The sequence below is a fragment of the Alnus glutinosa genome, chromosome 3 (assembly GCF_958979055.1).
Source record: "Alnus glutinosa chromosome 3, dhAlnGlut1.1, whole genome shotgun sequence".
In the NCBI taxonomy this organism is placed as follows: domain Eukaryota; kingdom Viridiplantae; phylum Streptophyta; class Magnoliopsida; order Fagales; family Betulaceae; genus Alnus; species Alnus glutinosa.
Window position 1 is genome coordinate 11,801,798 of NC_084888.1, and position 23,631 is coordinate 11,825,428.

Consider the following 23,631-nt stretch of genomic DNA (forward strand, 5'->3'; position numbering starts at 1 on the left):
TCCGCTCGCCCCCACCCCTTTTTTTCTTTGTTTTTTGCCCTGCAACTTGGAAGCCAAATTTACGTCTCCCTCCATTCCACCACACACGTGCAACCCCTAAAGATTCACCGGCCTCCTCCGCTTCCGGTGACCATCCATGTTCCCGCGCATAATCATCATCCACCACTCCAGCATGTGTGTGATGCACGTGCTGCCTCCATCACTGCCCTTTTTTGGCTCACACAGCGGATCCTAGGTTTCTTCTCTTCTCTCTGGATCTCCATAGATGGTACCATTCTATTGGCTATAGAGTGCTCTAGGTCCAGTTGTGGTGTCCACCAACCCTATTTTGTCGGGTACCTCCCTCAATGAATGCCACCATGATGCTTTTATTCTGGAATTTCAGTTCAACCATAGTCAATGCTTTTTTTTTTTTTTTTTAGAACACGTAGCATGTGCTACTATATATTGCTAAAAAAAGGCCCGAAGGCTTACATTATGAGCCAGAGGTACAAGATCTCGGTACTCTAAGCCAGAAAGATCTGACTTAAAAAACAGCTGTCGGAGTAGAAATACCAAATTTGATCAGAATTACATTTGAGCTTCTATTACATTAACGCTCACTTTCAAATAAAAGAGGGTCGGTCTAGCATTTAGCCAACAGAAATTCCAATAAAATTTGAGTAATACAGAGATAGACTATTCTGGAGAAACAATAGGAATACACAATACAAAGCAGAAAAAACCCAAAAAATAACTGTCGGCAGAAAGGAGGGCAGCAGGTTCCCCCGAAGACGGCGGTGCGTGAAGGACACGCACTGTCACCGGTACCACCCAGCCGTAGATCGACCACCGTAGACCCCCATCCAACACCGTGCATGGCTAGATAAGGCGGAACATGGCTGGCACGCGCCGGACACCGACAATCAACATGGCTTGAGCTTCCGGTGGCTGGAGCGGACGACGATGGGGAACGCGACTGAGGGGCGCGTGTCATGGAATAAACAACGGAGTTGTGTAGATCTGGCTCCAAAGTTGAAGAAGAAATTTTGAAAAAACCGGCCAAACAACCATCGTTAAAACGACACGAACAACCCAAGCTGGAGCACCTAGTTTTGAGCTTTCCTGCCAAAAACAAAAGAAAGAGAAAGAAAAAAACACAAATACAAACCTCCATAGCCTAACAAAGTTAAGGGAACAAAAGCTTCACAGCCCTAAAGGCTGAGAGAAATCTGGCCTCCACTGAAAAAAATTTATAGAGGAAACAAAAACTTTAGTCCACTTAGACTAAGGGACAAAACAGGAGGGAGGGGAGGGGGGCTGGCCTCCCTCTCCGGCAAACGACAATCGCTTTCTTTCTCTCTTTCTCTCGCTTTTTTTGTAGTTCCGCCGCTTGACTATCCTTTCAAACCATCATATAAGTCGGCCCCTCTCTTGTCTTTTTCCTGTTGTGATTTTCAAGGTTCCTTTTGGCTACAGTAGGTGTTATCTCATATCATATAGTTCTGCCACTTTACTACCCTTTCAAACCGCCATCTAAGTCGGCCCTCTCTCGGCTTAGTTAAGAACCTAATGAGCTGGACCAAACTTTTGGCCCATTCCTAATAGTTTTTAGGATTATCCAGCAACACTGTTTGGTTGTACTTGGGTGTTTGTTGGGTTACCCCACCCTTATTGTGTTAAATTTCTCCTTTGCCTTTTCCCTTTGTATTTGCTAAGGAAAAATACTGGCAGGTATGGTTGCTAAGGAACACATGATGTACACACACACACACGTGCCAGGGCACCCTTCCATAAGACCCGGGCTTCAATGGACTGGATAAGAAGACCATCTTAATTTACTCCAAGAACGTACAAGATGAAACAACAATTTCGTAATTCAATTTTATTTCCAATCTAACTGATTAAATATTTCACAAGATGGTAACAATCATCTAATAAGCATATCTCTTAAGTGGCCCAAGAATAATTGGAGGCACTTCTTCCTATTCTACCACTAGAACTACTACACATTTTTCTTTAATCAAATGTATCCATCCCCAATTGTTCTTCACAAATGACCCTTTTCCCAAGTCTCAAGACATTCGATTACATATATGCTTATAAACAAAATCTGCTATGATTTTCAACGTTTCTGTCATCAACTCAAAAGTTTCCGTACGATATTATTGATGCCCCACTGCCACTGGTATGATCTTCAGCTTGCCACCAATAATGAGATGCACCTCTCCGTAGACATTCATAGGTTCACATGACAGAAATCAGACTTGGGAAACATGAAAAAGTATTGTACAGTATTCTCAAGTTCTATACACATCCTTGATCGGTCATAGCATGAGCAATAGTCAAAAAAGCAGAGATGACTGCTCCATGTACCAAAGCTCTGTTAGACAAGTAAAAGAAAGAGAATGAGAAAAACAGATATATAACTACTTAGAAATCTTTTTGGGCAATGACACAGTACAATATCACTCATCAGCTGTTATTTTGGTGGTCACACTTTCCAAAAAGCCATTAGAGCTGATAAACAGAACAAATACTATGCACTACATGGGTAAGTTGGGTACAAGAAACAATATATTATTATTGACTTGGAAGAAATCAAAAAACCCTTTAATATCCATTGCAAGGCTGTCTAATTGGGAAACCAAAAGTCATTAAAATGGTGACCAGTTCCCTAGCAGTTAAAACCAAACAAGCAGAGATTTTTCACCCAGGAGGGCAGAGGAGAGATTACTTAGTTCAGGGTCCACAATAACCCAATATCACGGTATCTTCATCAAAATGATGCAATGTCTATTTCTCACCTGAGTAGGTAGATCATTTAATAGGCTTGATTCCAAGCTAATTCAATTAGAATGGGATTTTCACACCTAGGGCACTTGCAATAAGTATACGGACAACACGAGCACAACCAACTATGATAAGTACATTAGCAGACAATTGCCATGATGGCATGATATGAAAAAACACTTACTCAGGACTCTCCTTTTGATAACCAAAATCAGATGCTGCTTTGAGGGCTCTCTGGTAAGTCTGTTTTATTGCTTCCTGCCAATAAATAATTGCACGAGGGAGATCGGAAATCATTTAAAAAAAAAAGAGAGAGAAAGGAAAATGCCACATCAGCTCAGGTTCTAAAAACAAAAGGTGACATTGTTCACAAATGGAGCTAAAACAACGTTCTCTCTCTTAGAACAAACAATGATACTCATGAAAATCCTAAGATGGTTTTGACAACTTTATGCGGCACTAACACAGACATTTTTACAACAATCTCCATGACATAGTTGATTACCAAAGGGTACTTAATCCTGTTCGGTTGCATTTTCCTAATAACAATCTTTTTCTTTTATGTGCATCTGTTGCTGTATGCAAAGAGGTAGACACTTTAGCTGCATCACAGAATAGGTCATACTAAAGGGTCTTGAGGCTTGGATGTTCTAATCTATCTGTAGAACTTCACAAACAATTATGCTTCCAGTGATCCATCCTCCAATTACAACTTTCTGCAACAAGACATATATTAAAACTTCAACAAAAACATGGTCATACACTCCCCCGTTGACTTAAAATATAGGTTCACCATGAAATTCCAACTAAACAAGGAAAACCACTCAGGTAAACAAGAAGCAATAATCAAGGAAATGCATCAAACCCAATCTAGTGAACCCCTTTGGCTTGAATGGTTCTGGAGTTATTTTTTCTGCAAAGAATGTGAATAATCCACTTCTGAACAAGTCAATTATATAGACTTTGTTGGTTGGCAAAACTGCTCCAAGCCATAAGAAGTGGGCACTACTACTTGGTAGTAGTTATGAACTCTTGCAACTATTTCAAGTTAGGAAATTATCCATACCACCAAGGATAAAAATGTATAGAGCCTAACCTGCAATTTCGACTCAAAGTCCTCTGCTGACCAATGAATCAAATTGCACTCAGGATTTAATTCAAGTTCTCCAGCAACAACCTGCTACCAAGTAGATTAAATATTTAGCATATGAAAAACTAAATATATAAGAGGTGAGAAAAATAACCAAGACCCTTAATAACATGGAATTGCAACTAAACAGTCAGCTCTGTCATCCACATTCAAGTTGCTCACATTCAATGCAACTAAGCTTAAGAGAGCATAGTCGTAAAAGCAAAAGCAAATCAGTGAAGTGGTCAAATGGTGAACATAAATTACAGCTTTGGCATTATATATATATTATCATATCACCCAAACATTCACTACATCTCCAGCAGTTCTAAATTGCATTGTGGTTAGATTCATGTAAGGTACCAAATACTTCAACAAGAATTCTTTTTTCTTTGTTGAGCATCAACCTAATGATTTTTAATGCCAAAAACTGTCAGGCCGAATGACAAAAATAGAAGTCTGCCTTCCTTTTGAATTGAAACACTGGTGGGTATACCATTTAAGAACTATAAGTGAGGTTCAGTAAGGACCCCTACCAGTCCATAAAGTAAATTTACACCATTCCACTACTAATGATTGTTCAATGCACCATATATTTCAATTTTATCACCACCAAATAGTCAAGTCTAAATAAAACTGTTTTAAGCAAAATCTCAACCAGAACATATATTTAATATGACATCCAAAAGGATTCAAGTTTTAAACAGTAAAATGCAAAATTCAAGAGGGGGAAGAAAAAGAAAGAAAACTCTCCAGAATCTCCTTGAAAGATCTAACCTAGCAATCAAATTATTTGGTTACATATCAGTTGAAACGATGAAATTCAGACCATTAAAACTTAGATTTAATAAATATCAGGAGTCCCTCATTTTTTTAAAAACTGAAAGAGCCTATCTCTATTGGCAGGTCAAATTAAAATTGCTACAAATAGATTATCAGACTCAAAGGATTGTTTTAAGAGAATATCTTTGGCCATATAAAGCTTTGCAACTCTCACTAGGCAAACCAAAGTGAAACTGCTTACAGTTGAATATACTGTCAGACTCTCACAACCAATGAGAGTAATATGATAAGCATTAATCTGCTGCACTGCCTAAAAGGAATTGGCCATCCCCTTAACATAGTTATCCACGACCAGTCCACTACTATGACTGTCTCAAACTGAATACAACTACTTACCACACCTTGTGCCATTATATTTCAAGATTGACACATAAATAGCTACTTCTTATGTCTAAGAAAATTGACTCATTTGTTGTTCAGAAAGTACTTCCATGAGAAGCCTGGTAATTTATGTTTTGAAATTCCTTTCCTTCACATCCCTATTATATAAAGTGGAAATCCCATTGTCATCTCCAAATAAAAGCCGGGAAAAAGAAACAAAATAAGTGCTGACTTAATCCAAAAGAAAAGACAAGAATTAGAACAGCTCCAAGTTAGGCACTAGGTTAATATGACAAGTTACTCTTCCATATCATTAAATGTCTGCACAACAGTGAGAATTTTTATACTTCCCAGAAACTTCCTCAAGAAAAAAAAAAAATCCACTTTCATAGAAACCGAAGTTTCAGACTTTGCATCCTTTTTATTAAAGATTGAATTATAAATTTGTAAACTCCATAATATATTATAGTTGAAACAAGTAGGCTTTTATTTAGTTTAAAATTGAATTAAATGAAAGCACGATAATCAAAGCATATATGAGTGTGCAAATAAATTTCATCTAGTATTGTTCTAGTACATGCTAAAAAGGGCACATCTATTATGCATAAATTGGAAAAATTGAAATCGCACCCCCCCAGCACCAGCAGCCACTGCAGGAGCAATGAGGATATTAGCTTTTCTCAGAACATCAACTGCCTCAGGGGTACAGGGCATGTTTGAACCTAGGATACAAAATATTGTGACATGGTTACTATCAGCAATACTAAATTTAAAAATTAGAAGAAATTAAAAGCCTTAATGCGTTGGATTACTACCTTCTACTAGTATACAGCAACCTGAATTGACCAGATTAATTGCATCAGCTTGATCGATTTCATTTTGGGAAGAACAAGGAAATGCAACATCACACCTTTCACTCCAAGGTTTCGCTTCATCATAGTACTTAGATCGAGCATAAGTCTTCGAATAGTCCCTGCAGATGCCACATGTATAAACATGGCCAGCTTAAAGCTTTTAAAGATAGCAATTTGGTGAACAGACATAAAAAGACAGTTGTAAACACACACCTCAAACTTCTCTGTTGAGCTTTGATCTCTCTAAGAAATTGTACTTTCATATAATCAAATCCATCCTCATCCACCAAATACCCCTTTGAATCTGTTCATTATTTTGTCAGAAAAGCAGTAATTTATGTGACTTCTTATCAGTAGTACCTACTCATTGTAAAAGCTTAATCCAGTCCTAATTCCCGAAACACAATAAAAGTTATATAGAAGAGCTATGAAATTAGCAAAAATGTAGACCAGGTTCTCCAAATTTTATACTGATTGAAGTGACATTACAAAAAAGATCTACAAACTTTATAGGCACACAAAATGAGACGGACAAAAATTCCTCTTTTTTTTATTTATTTATTTATTTATTATGATTTTGTTTTTGTCTATTGATAGATGCAACTGGAAAAAACCCATGTTATTTCAAGTCAAACTTGATCAATTTTTACGATAGTAGATATAAAAGCAATCCTGCCCAAGAGAAGAGAAATGAAATTAGATTATTGTTAATCCAATGTTGACCAACTTTACGTTCCAAGGTAAATTGTCCAACTGAGCTTTCATTTTTGTCAAATTTCTGTCAGTTAAAGTTCCTTTCGAATGTGCTTCCAAAAATTCGTGATATCGAATACTTAAGTGAGATTCTCGGTAAAATAATTAAGTTGCAGTAAACTAGAATTTAGCTTAAGTATATAAAGCATCAAAGTTTCAAAATTCTCCAGCTTAATCGTTCGTCTACATCCACCACGGATCAAGTAAGAGGTTAAAAAACCAAGCCACTATGATAATATTTATAATTTCATTAAAAACTTCAATATGATTGAATTGCATCACTAATTTGTGCCAAATCGATTATGACATGATAATTTCATGCACCCTACTCTTATTACCAGGACAAAAATAACGTACAAGAACACACAGATGGTAAGGAAATATCACAAACATGTGTATGCAGAAACACCTATTAATCATAAATTGCTTGTCTAAGCAAAAACAATTAAACACCTTTAGCTACCTTAGTTTCAACGCACAATGAGACTAAACTTCCAACCATGAACACAATTTTGCACATCTTCTACAGAAGCAGCAAAATCACTGCTAAATATAAAATCTATATTCTTTACTAGTGATGGGTGCAGATCACATATTCCAGGCCAAAAAGCACTTTTTTTTTTCCCTTTAAATCAAGGGTTGGGGTTAAGATAATTGAAGGCACCCTAGTAAGTATCAGCCCCATCATGTGGTTAGGTGGTACTAACGTATTAAGTACAAAAAGAGAAGAAAAAGTTACCAGATACTGTGATGGGAAGAGCACCATATGCGACAAGCTTCTCAAGAACATGCAATGCGATCTTTCCAGAACCACTTACAACACATCTGGGGGGAATTCAGACAAATGTTTCAAAATAACGAACTTGAATGACAACCTTGAATCAGTACCAAAATTAACAACATCATGAAGAAGCTCATTTTCAGTAAATCAACGGTAATAAATTGCAAAATAAAAAAACGCATGTATTTTTTTATTTTATTTTTAAGAAATGTGAGCATACAACATCCCATATTTTTATGAACTACAAAAACTCGAAATATCTGTATCTCAAACAGAAGGCTAAACCTCCATAAGGCTATCAAAATAGTGAGAATAAAAATGCAGTGTCCTATGGTAAATGTGGTAGAAAATTCCTAGACTATGCTATCAACTTCTAGAATCAAGACTATCTTTGAAAAGTTCGCAAAGTTGAGTAAGAAACCTTAATCCTTTGAGTTCTTTGTTCATATCTGCAAGCATGAGCTGGGCAAAAAAAACCTGCAGAAGCATCAGAACGTTGTTCACTAGTAAAATTTTGAAAACAAGACATACATAGGGAACTTATTACACCAACTAGAGAGACAGATACTTAGTAAAGGAAGGGGATTTCACACTGATGGAGGTGCATAGTCAGCCATGCACGCACCATCGCATTTACCCACCACCACCCACCCACACACAGAGACCACCAGAGAGTTGAAATATAAAAGTACCAGCCCGTAGCCAGTAGCTTCAGTTCGAAGGCTAGAGCCAGACCAAAATATCCTTGGCCCTGTAAAACTTCCCTGCATAAGTAATGCATACATATGAAAACATAAACATAAATCACTTAATTTTCTTTCTGTGGCGCATAATCACAAGCAGTACCTAAAACTAATAGACGCATACAGACAAATATATGCATGTGTAACTCTATGTAGAAGAAATTACTTGATGGGTAAAAATATCACATAAACCAAAGAACATTCATAGTAGAGGTTCATTAGATGATGCACATTGTATTTTTTTATAAGTAGATGATGCACGCTGTATTTTTTTTATATAAGTAGATGATGCACGTTGTATTTCAAGAAGATGAGGAAAACAACAAGAAAGAAGGAATATATAGTATACTTCAGAAAAAAGCTTGTTACAGGAGTTTTAAGAACCTGAAAAAGACCAGATAGACGTCTATATTGTCCAAACAGATACCCCATTTCCCGAGTACCAACACCCATCTCCTCTGATGGAAGGTCCTAAAATGTATACAGAATTAAATCAGATATGTAGATTGAGGCATTGACAATTCATGCAAAGATCGAAGCAGAAAGAGCAATGGAATTTTCTTCTAGTTACCTTGTCAGGACCCAAATAGCGATATATCTCATTCATGAAACTTTGGCAAAAGCGCATAATCTGGCAGCTTGCAAGAGAAATTTTTAGAAATCCCAGGGAAGGTAAAAAAAAAATTAATGGTAGCAGATCATCAGTTAACAGAATGAAGCTTTTACCTCATTATCACTTTTCCCTTTTGGATCAAAATCGCTTCCACCTGCTGCACCTCCTAGTTTGTATGGAGACAATGCATTCTTTAAAGTCTGTGGATAAGAAGAAACTAAGACATTATAGAGCAGTCACAAAACATATGTTACTTCCAGTAATAAAGCCTCATCCTTGTTCTAGATAGGATGTCCCGTTTCTTTGACTTCTACTATTACCATAATTATTTTTGCTCGGTAAGATTAAACCTAGGAACAATAGTGTGAGAGTTGGCTTGTAGCAGCAATTATAGAGTTTTTAAATACATTCCTTTGAATATGCAAATCAACTTAAATGGGAATGATGGAGAAACTTGAAAAAGTTTTGACAAGAACTTTGCATGGTGAATTATAGGAGAGAAGTCAAATAATATGAACACCAGAAATAATCCAATACCTGCTCAAAACCAAGGAATTTGGCAATACTTAAGGTCATTGATTGATGAAAACGGATGCCACCCCTACATGGACCCAATGCTTGGTTAAATTGAACCCGAAAGCCTCGGTTGACATGTGTCTCACCTCTATCATCAACCCATGGCACTCGGAAAATAATAATACGCTCAGGTTCTAACAACCGCTCCATAATGTTGACATAACTGAAACATATCAAAGCCACTTCATAAGATTTGTCATAAACTTGACTGTAGACTCCTGCTTTAGATGGTGAAGGACAAAAGTAAATGCACTTCATTTTAAAGCAACTCACTGAGAATTCTTGGCAATCACTCTTTCTAAAGCATGAACAACTTCTTGCACTGATTGTATGAATTCAACCTCATGAGGATCCCTTTTCAGTGCAGCTTCAACGATTGATCCAGCAGTTTTTGACATAAGAGCTTCATTCAGGAGAATTGCCAAAATAGCCCAAAGGGAGAAGTTATCAAAAAGAGAAAAGATTATATGATGCAATTATGTAGGAGACACAATGTACGTTCGCAGCCATCAATGTTTTGCAAAAAGTTCAAATAAAATCTTGTGCCTGAGTTTCAGTTGCAGAGAAGCAGCAGGGATCAATTAGAAAGCTCCCACACATTCATTTAAATTTCCTAAACCCAATCACTGGAAAACAACTTAGAGGTGCTCTTATTTTACATTACAATGAGCAAAAGAAATCAAAGTCACTTATGCATGCAGTGGAATGAGATGTAGGTATGTAGGGACTAAGATGTACAAACTCAGTCTTTCGCAATTACAATCATTCTGAATACTTCATCTTCCTGAAGACAGTAATCTAATCATCAAGCATTAGAGACAAAGATGTCCCTATGTGTAAGCGCAGGTGCCCCCTCTCCCACGTGTGTGCGTGTAAGAGAGAGAGAGAGAGAGAGAGAGAGAGAGAGAGAGAGAGGAAAAACAAATGTATTGCAGTAGGATTGTCAGATAGCAGCAATAATTCTCAAGTCCTCTCTCACTCGGAAATTTCCTATGCTCTAAAAGTATTAACAGTGGTCCAATTAATCAAGGCTCTTGGTGCCCTGAGATCTAAAAACAGAGAGAGAGAGAGTGTATTGTAGTTAAATCCTCTCACAACAAGGCATAGGTGTTTCTCTTATATACTTCCTGTGTACTTGGGTACGTCCTTTCACTTTTTATTGAAGTTCATTTACTTACAAAAAAATCACCCATATTGAGATCTAAATAGTTTAAAGCTCAATTGCCTTGTATCCTTGTTTAACGGAAGTTAATAGACTTGAAACCAAGGCAAGCAATAAATTCCCAGCAGAATGATTAAGGAGTACATTCATGTCCATCTTACATCTAATGTCTTTATAACTTCATCCTCTAGCGAACATCAGAAGACAAAGTTCATTATACTCAAGTTAAATTAGCAACAGTTCAACCACTAGAAAATCCATCAATATAATAAAGGCTGAACCCCCTCCCAAAAAGAAAACAAAAATGAAAAGGAAAAGCAGAGTAATAATCTCCACAACAAAATCTACAGCCTATGACAAACACTTAAAGGTTTCAATGCAAGCCCAGTAAAAATTAGCAAAACTAGATGACTAACCTTTAACATAGATTGGTTTGTCAACGATAATCTTATCCTTAGAGGCCATTTGGAGACGGAGAGCCTCTTTGTGAAGCAAGCTATTGTTGTGTTCTTCCAGTGCGCTCATCTGCATATTTCGACTGCCTTCATTCCCATAGGGATTTCTCCTATGCTTCCTACCATACTCTCTACATACAGAACAAAAAATTCTCGCTGTCCCTTCCTTCACATCAACATAAGCCCATTTGTAGGTATCAGCCCATTCCTCTCTCCATCTTTTCACAACCTTCTTCTTCCTTTTTGCTGTTTGCATCTTTGACATATCTTGATCATCACTGGGGATCTGAGAGACCATTACCATCTGCTTGGTCTCATCATGCTCTTCTGAAGAAGGTTCTCGCGGTGGGCCACCAATCAGCGGGGTGTTAGCAAATGAAGCATCATCCCCAGGGCCAATTTCTAAATCTATCTCTTCTCCTAGCTCCCTGACCACCAAGTGATGCCTCTGTGCCTGCTGAATCAGGTTCATATCATCCATCGTGGAATTCATCCCTACCCCACTTACCGGGAGCAACATTCAGCATGACAATTTTACCACCACCTTAAATTCACCCAGTCTGTTAACAGAAAGACACCACATCACTCGCCTGGCTAAAACTTTCCCAATCAACTGATTAATATACTAATTAAATAGAAAAGAAAAAAGAGATTGAAGGTTTGAATCTAAAATATTTCATTAACTGGATCGATACTGAAGTGAGCCTAATAGCATCAATAGTCCTTAGTTGGATTGAATTTTACATTTTTCCAAAACCAATAGAAGCAGAAAGTACACACAAAAGAATATTCATAAATTAAATGCAACAAACACACTACCCATCCAACTAATCAGTAATCAAATATCACGTAAATTAATTGCAATACGAGATACAGAGTCAACTGGCCACTGTATGTGAATTCAATGTACATTGTGCCATAGAACTGCACAAACCTTGAAGCTTACCGCTTATTTCTAACACCAATACTTAGTTTTCCACACCATTTCGAGTTCAGACTACCATACAACCCTTTTGATTTCAAAGACAAGCTAAGGAAAGAATTTCATAAATCTACATCTGTAATTGTTGGACAAGAAAAACACCCACAAGTGAGCCTAGCAGAACAATTAGATATGTTATAAGCAAATTGTTGGAAACCAAAGCAACAAAAAACAGAAAACCCAATTACAATTTCATTTGTACTGCTCACTTTCTCAAGTATCCAAACTACTATCCTCAAAAAACACTACAAAACTCAAATTCCAATTAACCAGTCAATTATGCCCAAAACCCACAAAAACTTTTTTTTTAAAAAAAATAAAAAATAAAAAAATCTCAAAGAAGTATTCAAAACCCACGAATTATTGGGGAAAAATTACGAACCCCAGAACCAAAAACAGCGATAATTGTTGATTTTCCAGAATACCCAGAACTTATTTTCCTATCTTAAGGAATACCCAGAAGTTCAAACAAAGAAATATCATCACGTACCTTAATTATACAACGGAAATATATGAACTTTGACACTTCCAAGTTGCAGTCTGAGACTGGTCCTTGAGCACTTGTTCAGTTTCTTCCGCAAAACTCGTTCTTTTACAATTTTAAATGCCTTAGCCGAGGAAAACTTAAAGGAGTGAGATCGTGCTCTTCTTGATTCAGATTCCTGCTCCTATATTCACTGGTAACAGAGACTGTAGCAGTCGAAGATAAAAAGAGAGAGCTTTTTATGTGAAGTTTCCTCTTAGACTACATAACCGTAATTATTATTATTATTTTAGTGCAAAATTTGGGGTAAGACGAGGACAAGGTGGGCAAAAGTGGCATTTTCTGATTGAGAAACTTTTCTTGGCCTTTTCTGGCGCGCGTGTTACAACTTTCTATTATACGGTGGAGAAGCACATAGATCGTTATGACCCCATTTATTTATTTTTGACAAAATTTTCTTCTTAATTGGGTCGGATGAAATTGTCTCAATTCAATAGTCTATTATAAAAAAATAAAAAATAAAAAATAAAAACTCAATCTATTATGGTGACATACATCTAAAATACATGTTATTATAGTCATTTTCTCTCAAAAGGCCATAATTACCACTGTTGGGGTTAAAAATTCTCACGGACCAGTCAAATGTAAAACTCATTGTTACTAAGGCCCAATAGCTTAATCCAGGCCCAAACAGAAGACTGCTACTACAAAGGCCAGAAAGTGGCCCAAGAGAACCTATAAGGTCCCCCCCTCCCCCTCTCATTCTTCGGGTAATGAATATAAAATCTAAATTCCATTCTCTACGCCCTCAAGAGGGGGCTCCTTCCCTAAGAAGGAGCTCCCTCACCCTTACTCTCTCCATTTTCTCTGCCCTTAGCTTAGAATCATTGATTTGGGTGTCGTAGTATCCTAAAATCAGAGGACCGACAACCTACTACGACCCCTTTTTTCTCTTTTACAGATCGTGAAAGAAGACCCAGTCCAACGTGCGGATGCTGAATCATTTTGGACCCGAACAAACGTATTAATAACAAAGACCACATTTTTGCTACTAGACTAATATTTGTATACTTGTACTTGTTATGCTATTCTGTCCAAGGCAGACCGAGGAGGAATTACGGGACGTAAAACCAAAAAAATATATGTTGATTCAGGTGGAAATACTATATTTAATTTTTAATTTTATCCACCATTAAATTATTAAAATAACAATAAATAAAAAGGAAAAAAAAATATAAGGCCAATACATTTCGAACAAAAAGACGTACACCCAAGTTCCATAGCTTTGTTCATTATTTTTCCTTTTTCTACCTCCAATTTTTTTGGTGGGCAACAAGTCAACGACAAACCATACTTGCAAGCAACAGAGAATTTTACACAATCATAACAGAGGGCCTTCTTTATAACTGATGAGACATTAGGGCCCCCCATAAACGATCTAACTTGACCTTCAGTTATTTAAGGTTGAGGCAAAAACAAAAACCTGCTCAGAATTGCAGAAAATTAGGCTCGGTTGTGCGCTATCACACCTATATTTGCTAGCTATTGGGAGACCAAGGAAAAAGAAATCATAAGATACACAGCCTTGAAGTGTCATTTAGTTTCCTTCAGTTTCTCAGAAATTGACAGGACCATAAGTTGATGAAATTACATTAATCTAATCGTACCATATGCAAGAAGTGAGGAATGGATTTCATGTAGTGGCCAAACAATTAAGATATGTTTTTCGTATCTCCTTGTCTTCCTTTGGAAAAATTGAAGAATTTCCCGAAGATAAGCAGAATATACAAATACCCACAAAATTCGTAACAAAGTCCAATGCCCAAATACTTGGTGAAAAAAAAAAAAAAAAAAAAAAAAAGAGTCCAAATGCCCAGACAAGGTCAGGCTAAACAAAAACAAAAAGCCAGACCTGAGTAGAAGAGGAATATACAAAGGGCACAAGATGTATATACAGAAATTAAATTATGGGGTGTGAACCAAAAAGTTGTGGACATCCAGTCTAACCGGGCAGGAGTCCTCTTTCTTTGTAGCAATTTCTGCATTCTGATGTGCTTCCTTCATCTTCAAGGTCATGAAGAGAAAGTTCTTCCTCCATCTCTGAAGCAGAACTTGCATTCTGGTGATCTTCCTTGATCATTCCCCAGATAACTTCCAAGTCCTAGGAGACTTCACCTTCTTTGTATACAAGAGTGCATAAGATTTCTCTTCAATCTTTTGCATATGAGAGTGCAAAGTCTTTAATCCTTTGCTTGAGGTTCTGCAATATGCACGAATAGATACAAAAAGTTATTTTTTTTTTTGTCTAGGAAATACAAGAAAAATACTTTTTTTTTTTTTTAGAAGTAAAGTATATTTCAAAATGCGCAAAGGATATACAAGAAAAATACTTCACAAAGGAAAATGATGGAAGTGACTCAAATATGAAAAAAATTTGGAAGAATCACCTTTAATTCTTCATGAAGCACAACAAATATTTTTTTCAGCCTTTTATGTCTCTGCAAGGTCAAGTATAAAGAAAATATTAGATAAATACAAAGAAAGTGTGTATAAAGTCTAATATAAGCATTGTGAACTGGCAGAGATGTTAACTAAATCCCCAAATATGTCAGCTCGAAATATCGAGCCCAAGAAAAAACTTTACAGCATTATAACTGACGCTCTATGTGCTTGTCTAAAATTTAGAAAAATCAAAGTACCCTAGATGAGAGTGAAGCACTTGCATTATTGTGAAAATTCAATGAAAATAGTAATTTTATGGTAATAACAGGATTTAGTGATCTGCTTCACACCATCACTGACAATACCATATTAGGGCTCATCAAATCATCTAGTTGAAGTTTTTCTAGTTTACTGCAGGGAAATAATTTCCTACTACAACATATGTGCTAATTTATGATCTCTTTGTTGCTACTTTTACCACTAGCCATCTCACTACTCTCATCAAAGTAGGATAGGACCTTAGAGTTGCACTCGCACAGGTTGGGTTGGATTAGAGGTCAAATCAGGCCCAGCTCAAGCAGTAACAACCTCAGCCTGGATCTGAATCAAAGTCAAAATTTTAGACTGAGCAGCTCAACCTGAGCATAACCTATGCTAAATCTTTTGAGCTCAGGTTGGACAAAGTTTGGCATGGTCTTGCCTGGTTTGTTTAGATTATGTGGCCATGTTGCAAAATGGAACCTATAAATATTCTCATCTACGATTCCCAATATTTTACTTCACACCACTCACATTCTTGTTTGCTAATTTGAATATATATAAAATAAGTAATTGACCCTAAAGGGAGGGGAAATAAAAAATTCGAACTAATAACTTTTGCTTCATGAGACGTGGTTCCCAGCCAATTGAACTACCCCTTTGGGTTAATATTTTTCTTATAAGAAAAAAATATATATATATTAACCCCTTACGGTTAATTAAAAGGGTTAAATACATATTTGGTACATGTGATTTAAAAACTTATTTTTTGGTACCTCGGTTTCATTTCGCTTCACAGATGGTACATGGATTTTGGAAAAAGACTGGTTTGGTACATCCGTCTATTTTTCTGTCCAAATTTTAATGTCCTGCCACGTGTCAACCTTCAGAGGTTGACACATGGCACAATATATATATATATATATATATATATATATAAAATCTTTAAAAATTAATTTAAAAAATTGAAAAAGAAAAAAGAAAAAAATAAGAGGGGTGCCCATTTTAGCCAAGGGGGTGGCTCCCACTTGAACGGTCTGGGGTGGCTGAACCACCCCATTGGGGGTGGTTCAGCCACCCATGGCCAAAGGATAAAAAAAAAAAATTGAAGAAGGGGGTTTTAGCCCTTAGGGGTGGCTGAACCAGCCCCAAACAGCCACCCCCAAGGGTCAAAACCCCTTCTTCAATTTTTTTTTTTTTCTTTGGCCCTTTGGGGTGGTTCAGCCACCCCCAAGTAGGGTTGATCAAATACCCGTGGACCCGCCCCGCCCCTAAAATCCCGAGTTTTAGTTGATTTTTTGCGGGTACGGGTCCAAAAATGATATACCCGTGCAGGGCAGGTTGGGGTTTTAAAAACCCTGGGGACCCGCCCCGCCCCACACAATTAAAAAAAAAAAACAAAAACAAAAAACCCTAGCAATGCCCCCCCCCCCCCCTCTTCACATTTTTTCCTTTCTTTTCTTCCTAAACCCTAGCCCCGCACCCCTTCGCCTCTTCTTCTTCTTCACGATTTCCATTGTGCTGTGTCTGCTCCAATGGAATTATGAAAGTTGATAGGCCTTGCCGAGTCACCGGTTCTGTGGGGACATCATGAAGCTCCAGATCAGGGTTGACGAGGAGACTGGGAACGGCAGGAAGATCGTCGACACTCGCTTTAAGAGGCCTTGCCGAGTTGCCGATCCTGAGGTCACTGGCCTCTCATCCCTTTTTTGTGATTTGCTTGATCTGGCTTTTGTGATTTGTTTGTGATTTTCTTGTTTGAATCTGATTTTGTTTGAATCCGGTATTGTTTGAATTTGATTTTCTTGTTTGGTTCCTGAGAAAATCTAGCTTTGGTTTGGTTTCTCATGTTTCTAGATCTAGGTATTAAACCCGCATATCCCCGCACAACCCGCACCGCATCGCCCCCACCCCGCACAGGTTCTCCCCATTTTGTGCGGTTTGCGGGTGCGATTTTCACAACCCACAGGGGTGCATGGCGGTGCCAAAAAAGGGGCATCCCCCCCCCCCCCCCCCCAGCCCTATGCTCAGCTCTACCCCCAAGGGCCAAAACCTCATTCTTCAATTTTTTTATTCTTCGGCCACCCCAAACCGGTCAAGGAGCCACCCCTCTTATTTTTGTTATGAGTCCCACATTGCCAAGGTATACCTCGGTTGTGGGCTTTATAAACCTTGAGCAAACCTCTTCCCTTAAGATGCCTTTTGTGGAATAATAAGGTTCAATGAACTTTATTATGGTATTAGATCTTCAGGACCTTAGACAATGTTGGACATTTCCTCATGTTGTATACGTGTTTGGACAATAGTGCCACACATGAAGGGGCGTGTTAAGAGTCATACATTGTCAAGGTATACCGGAGTTGTAGGCTTTATAAACCTTGAGCAAACCCATTCCCTTAAGGTGCCTTTTGTGAAAGAGTAAGGTTCAATGAATTTTATCAATTTTTTATTTTTATTTTTTCAATTTTTTTTTGTTTTATTATTTTTAATTTTTAATTAATTTTTAAAATTTTTTATTTTTTATTTTTTATATTGTGCCATGTGTCAACCCTCAGACGTTAACATGTGGCAGGACGGAAAAATAGACGGAGGTACCAAGTCAATCTTTTTCCAAACTCAAGTACCATCTGTGAAGCGAAATGAAACTGAGGTACCAAAAAATAAAGTTTTTAAACCACAGGCACCAAATATGTATTTAACCCTAATGAAAAAGCCCCATAAGTATTTGCCCGTAAACTACAGCTCATTTGAAGTGACTGAAACTGACAAAATTTTGAATGGAAAGATATAAATAGACACAAGCAATTAGAAAGTTGAGAAAGAGCAACAGAACAGCAGGGATGACAGCACAAACAAAGCAATGTGTTCTTTATTCAAGATCACGTGCGCCTGAAGGGCATGTGGATATTGAATGACATAATTTTTAGACAACGCATAAGGTTTAAGAATAATCACACAACCATCTAGGGTTCAAGAATAATCATCATATACCATAAAAGAGGTAAGATCCAACCAAACTTTGTGTAATTCACATGCAAGTTTCAACTGAGCACTATCATATTATTCAATAAGTATTCAGGAAAAAAAAAACCCACTAATTTTCACGTGCAAGTCCAAGACAGATGCCTTATTTCTGCAGTTTTGAGTACTAAGACACAGATGAATCAATAGAGTTTAAGAAACTTGGATCCACCGAAGTCTAAATGGTTAATACATGATTTGCACGCCCTTGGAGTTCATGAGTCCACAGTGACTGTATAACGGTCATTACCCAGTGCTGGTCTCACTTAAGTGCAGTGCACCAGACATAGGCCCCTAAAATTTAGGTGATCTACCATAAGCAATGGTTGAGTTTTCCATAATGAAGCCAAAGTAGAAAGGTATATAACTGGGTTAAGCAAAAGGGCAGACTGAAAAAGACACGTACACTAGGGTTGAAAAAATGTATCTGACCAAGAGGGCAGTGTGATCAATCTTCTTAATGGATTTGGTTAATCTTTCAAGCATTATATACATACTATAAATGTAAAATACACCGTACAGAAACTAGAATAAAGCATACCATTCCGCACTGATGATAGGATTCCTTCAACTGCCCCAAGATGTCATAGTATCTCTCCATATCCCTGTCTTTAGCAGAATCAAGGTCCTTTCCGAGTTTATAGAACTCATTCCTACATATAACAGGTATTACATTGTTTTAAGTGACAATTTCAAAACAACAATCCCACACAAGCAATTTGTCAAACAAGTAACAATAAATTGAAAGCAACACAACCTTTAGACATGAGTAAAAGGAGCTCTCACATTACCTGTAACTCTCCAGAATCTTGTCCAAGGAACAATAACTATCATACTTATCATGATACTCCTGCGCATATTCTTTGTACCTAACATAAAAACAAAAATAAAGTATAATTTGAATCAATTTCCAGAAAATCAGGTAAGAAAATTACAAGAAATAATCCTTGAAAGGTGTGGCAAGTTAGGTGGCATTTATCAAGACAAAGTTCTAATATAAATGTCTACTTACTGAGAAAAATCCCTTATTGGTCCCTTCAGCTCCGGCTCATCCTTTTCATACTTGGAATAAGAACAACTATTTTCATCTGAAGAAGAATCCCTCCTCTTGCGATCATTATTATTGCCCTCAGCCCAATTTGAATCCTTTCTCCCATCACTCAACTCAGCTATTGCATTAGATACTTGTTTTTTAGTTTCTATTATGGAGTGAGAAACTGATCCTCGTTTAGCATCATGCTGTTGAGGAGTAGTTACAGGTGCTTTCTTATTGCTTTCACTATAGCTTTCCAGACCAATCCCTTGGCTAGCTATACTTTCATTCTGTCTAGATTTATTACTCCCATCTCCCAATCTGTTAAGCTGGGACCCAACTTCAGCATGATCAACTTTTGACAGGTGTTGTGGCTGAGATTGCACAACCCTTTGGTGAGACCTTCTTAGATCTTCAGCCCGATCTTCTGTGTTCCTCTTTTTAGTTGAGCCTTCTAGATTGCTATGGAGCCCCGTATTTAGATTGGGTGGGGATGGCTTTCCAGATTCTAAAGTTGCCTTCCCAACAGGTTTTCCTTTACTTAAATCTGAATTCCAGTTATCTGAAGAGAACTGTTTATTTTCAAATTGTTTAAATGAACTTTTACGTTCAAATTTCTTTGTAACTGGTGTTTCCTCATGCAAGGGCTCACGAAGTTCGCCCAACTCCAAGTCTGAAAGCTCTCTTTGAAGAATACTGCCTTTGCCATTGACCACAGGGGATACGTCCACTCCAGTTCTGATGTTATCCTTTGGCAAAGATTCCATGAGTGAACTCGAAAACTGCCCACCTTCCTTGGACTTTCCAAGCATTTCACCATGTTTCCGGTTATGTGAGTCAAATGGCAATGATTGTTTGCCACCAGCACCACCTCCCTTGGATTTTTTTGAAACCTTTTTCGCCTTTGCATAGTCATCTTCATTTGGAGCATCTCTATGAAAATTTTCTTTTTGCATGGAGAAACCCTCATGCACGTGAGAGCTCTTTTCAGAGTATTTACGGCCACGTCCCAAGCTCTCACATTTGTCAGGTCTCTCTGCTGTATCAGGAGCCTTTGCCCTTGTGCTTTGATCAAAGGACCTTCGACCAGATTGCTGGATATCTGAACTAGATTTTCCAGGAAATGCCTGGTTGTATCCCTTCTGTAGGCCAAAATCAGCATTCCCATCCCTATCAGTTCTATTTGTCGCTAGAACGGTAGGACCCATATACGGGTTTCCACCAAGTCTATCAGGGGATAAATTGTGAGAGCTCCCTGAGAATTGAATATCCCAACCCCCAGAAACAGGGGGTTGAGCCTCTGCTCTTAACCTTTTTGGACGTTCAAATCTCTCAGTGATGTGCTTCACATCAGAACCCCTTTTGAGTTTCCCTTTAGATATCCTCTCAGAGCTGTCAGACTGCTCATGTCTGACACTGTCCTTAACTGTATTTTCCCCTTCATCAAACAAACTTCCTACATAATTTTGGTGCTCTTGCAGATCATTACAACCAGGTGAAAAGGGTTTAGTTCCTTCGGCATGTTTTTCACCCTCTTTGTCATGAACCAAGCTTGTAACTACAGCCATTTCAGTTCCCAGTTCATCATCAGGAAAGTCTTTTTCAATCTCAACTGCATCAAATCCTTGACCATCTTGCTTCTCAGAATTCCCACTGTGCACAGGCTTGCCATCAGGAGTTGTACACAGGATGGGTGAGGAAGAGAAACCTGGTTCAGAGGGTTGCAATTTATGCTGGGGTTCTTTGTCATCATCACTTGTCATTATATCCACATCCTCATCAGAACCCTCCTTGCTGTTGGAAGATGCATCACTTTCACTGTCACTGCTACTCCCACTTCCACTACCGACGAGGCTTCTGCTTCTGCTTCTGCTTCTGCTTCTGCTTCTGCTTCTGCTACGGCTTCCACTTTCACTTGCACTATCACTGCTGTCACTTTCACTATCACTACTACCACTATCACTAGAGCTACCCGCCTGCCCTTCACCATTTTCAGAGCCCTTTTTTTCACCAAACAGATCAGGTGAATGCTGTTGGATGTCAATTTTTTCCAATGCATTTGCTTCTTCTCCAAGTTTAGAGTTCAAGTGTGCTGGTTCTTCCAGCTCATCAGTAGGGAATTTCTCTTCAAAGCTTCGTTCTGCAGCAGGAGTTTGACCATGTTTGTCTTCAGTTGCAGGTCTCTGGTGATGGTTGTCTTCAGGAGAACTGGAACAATTAACGCACACATTAAAACCACATACAGGAACACATAGAAAGCCATTTGCTTCAAAAACAAAAACAAAAAAAAAGGGGGGGGGGGGGGGGGGGGGGGGGGGGGGGTGGGGGGGGGGGGGTGTGGGGACATTCGCTAACTAATATTTGAGCTCACAACAAACTTCCTCTAAGATACCAATCATCATTTTGGTAACCTTTCACAAATATGGATTCCATAAAAATAGAGTATTTAAAAATTTAATAAAAAAAACTATAGTCATGGCTCCTATTATTCGAAGGTAGAAATACCAAAAATCAATGAAAAGGCATGTATTCTTGACACATTTTGGAAGATCGCTTAAAAAATCAATGAAAAGGCATGTACTTCACATCGACTTTTCAACAATAATCAAAATCTTCTTTCAATAAATTAAATTAGAACCCATGGCATCCACTCCATAGTAGCTACAGATTTCTTCCCTTACTTTTTTCGATAAGTACTCGAAATTCATTAAAACCAAAGGGCGTACCCTTCTTTCAATACATTAAATTAGAACCCATGGCATCCACTCCATAGTAGCTACAGATTTCTTCCCTTACTTTTTTTTTTTTTTTTGATAAGAAAGAAAAGATTTATAAAAAAAGCGTAAAGGCGCCCCTAGGTACACAGGAAGTATACGCCAGAAACACCCAAAGCTAACCCGCAACAACCAACAAAACCAACAAAAAAATCCCCAAAACCCAAGAAAGAACAACCAAACAACCACAAAGGAGCCCAAACAGAGTTACAAGAAAAAACTAAACACCCAAGAGACAACCCACAGCCCACCAAAGCAACAACAAACCCTACAAAACATGGGCCTATCCTTTAAGTAACCGAAATTCATTAAAACTAAAGGGCGTACCCACGTGCACAAGAAATATAAAACAGGAACGCCTAACTAAAAAAGAAAAAGAAAAAAGAGCAAAACAGTCATGAAAACTGAAATATGATAGAATCATATGCAGCAATCCAAAAGGAAAGGGTAATTAATGAAAAAGGCCTTTAACTCCACCACCGTCTTCTCACTATCTTTGAAGCTTTGGTCATTTCCTTTTCTTCAAATACACCACATCAAACAAAGCAGAATCATCCTCCAAACAGCTTCACTTTGAGGACTACCAAACTGCCATCTCCAACAAGCGAAGAGATCTCTCACTTGACGAAACATGGTCTAAGCTCAACCGAACAAGTTGAAGATAGAGTTCCATAAGACACTAGCTATTTCACAATGGAGTAATAGGTGGTCTACGGATTCCCCACTCTTCTTACACAAGCAACACCAATCTACCACAATAATATGCCGCTTCTTCAAGTTATCTAAGGTAAGAATCTTATTTAAAGCGGTAGAAAGTAAAGAAAGACACTCTCAAAGGGGCCTTACTCCGCCAAATACACCTCCAAGGGAAATGAGAGCTGTCATGGGGAAGTAAGACATTATAAAAAAAAAAAAAATCTTACATCAAACAACCCTTCTTGGAGGGCTTCCAACAAAGCTTGTCTACACCGTCTTGTATCAAACACATGGAATACAATTGATCGAAGAACGAAGTAAAGAATTCCAACTCCCAATCATGTGCCACTCTTACAATATCAATGTTCCACTAAGGAAAGCCATTAAAGACCTGAAGAAGATCTGCCACGAAAGCATTCCTTAAGCAAGCAATGTTGAGCACCTTTGAAAAAAATTATGAAAGGGAAGCTCCCCACACCCTACATAATTCCAAAAACTAATTTTGGAGCCATCACTCACCTCAAATCTAGTCAATCTAGAAAAGTCTTTCGAAACTCTCCTAATGAATTTCCAAAAGACCCACCCCATAAGACCTGTTGACTCCATTAGAACAACACCAACCCCATTGACTCCAATATTTATGGTCCATTAACACTCTCCACAAGGCCTCTCTCTCATAAGCATAACGCCATAACCACTTACCCATAAGAGCTCGGTTGAACAAGAGCAACTTTCGAATCCCCAAACCCCCCTTAGAAATTGGAAAACACACCTTGACCAGCTTACCAAATGAAATTTAACCTCATCGCCCATACCTTCCCACAAGAAGTCCCTCTGTAACTTCTCAATTTAGTTGGCAATGCTAGCCGAGATGGGAAAAGGAGACATGAAGGAAGTAGGAAATTTGGACAAAGTTCTCTTGATCAAGGTAATCCTACC

The 23,631-nt window shown here is 38.0% G+C and overlaps 2 protein-coding genes across 2 annotated transcripts in view; both read right to left on the minus strand.

Annotated features, from left to right (window-relative positions):
• Window positions 1–1,838: 1,838 nt before the first annotated feature.
• On the minus strand, window positions 1,839–12,737 carry LOC133863054 (uncharacterized). The gene is made up of 16 exons (XM_062299028.1): window positions 12,475–12,737; window positions 10,964–11,562; window positions 9,659–9,788; window positions 9,347–9,548; window positions 8,923–9,009; window positions 8,768–8,827; window positions 8,581–8,667; window positions 8,146–8,217; window positions 7,875–7,930; window positions 7,412–7,497; window positions 6,133–6,223; window positions 5,881–6,038; window positions 5,696–5,787; window positions 3,869–3,949; window positions 2,957–3,030; window positions 1,839–2,362 (listed from the first exon to the last, which is right to left on the minus strand). Exons 2-16 carry the CDS (start codon window positions 11,520–11,522, stop codon window positions 2,287–2,289), a joined length of 1,911 nt encoding a protein of 636 aa, XP_062155012.1. The 5' UTR covers window positions 11,523–11,562; window positions 12,475–12,737; the 3' UTR covers window positions 1,839–2,286.
• Window positions 12,738–14,139: 1,402 nt separating this feature from the next.
• LOC133864783 (uncharacterized) overlaps window positions 14,140–23,631 on the minus strand; it is a 36,533-nt gene continuing 27,041 nt past the window's right edge. The window contains exons 7-11 of the mRNA XM_062301195.1: window positions 19,202–21,430; window positions 18,981–19,058; window positions 18,731–18,842; window positions 14,916–14,966; window positions 14,140–14,728 (exon numbers count right to left, since the gene is read on the minus strand). Of these exons, the coding sequence (XP_062157179.1) occupies window positions 14,678–14,728; window positions 14,916–14,966; window positions 18,731–18,842; window positions 18,981–19,058; window positions 19,202–21,430 (2,521 nt within the window). The 3' untranslated portion in view covers window positions 14,140–14,677. The remainder of the gene's footprint in view (window positions 14,729–14,915; window positions 14,967–18,730; window positions 18,843–18,980; window positions 19,059–19,201; window positions 21,431–23,631) is intronic.

Bases quoted from the DNA above. Each gene is read 5' to 3' on its own strand.
- LOC133863054 (XM_062299028.1), bottom strand. From the start codon at position 11,522: ATGTTGCTCCCGGTAAGTGGGGTAGGGATGAATTCCACGATGGATGAT. The intron at 9,549-9,658 runs GTGAGTTGCTTT...GATATGTTTCAG, and splicing joins GTGATTGCCAAGAATTCTCA to TTATGTCAACATTATGGAGC. The intron at 7,931-8,145 runs GTACTTTTATAT...ATGCTTCTGCAG, and splicing joins AAGCTACTGGCTACGGGCTG to GTTTTTTTTGCCCAGCTCAT.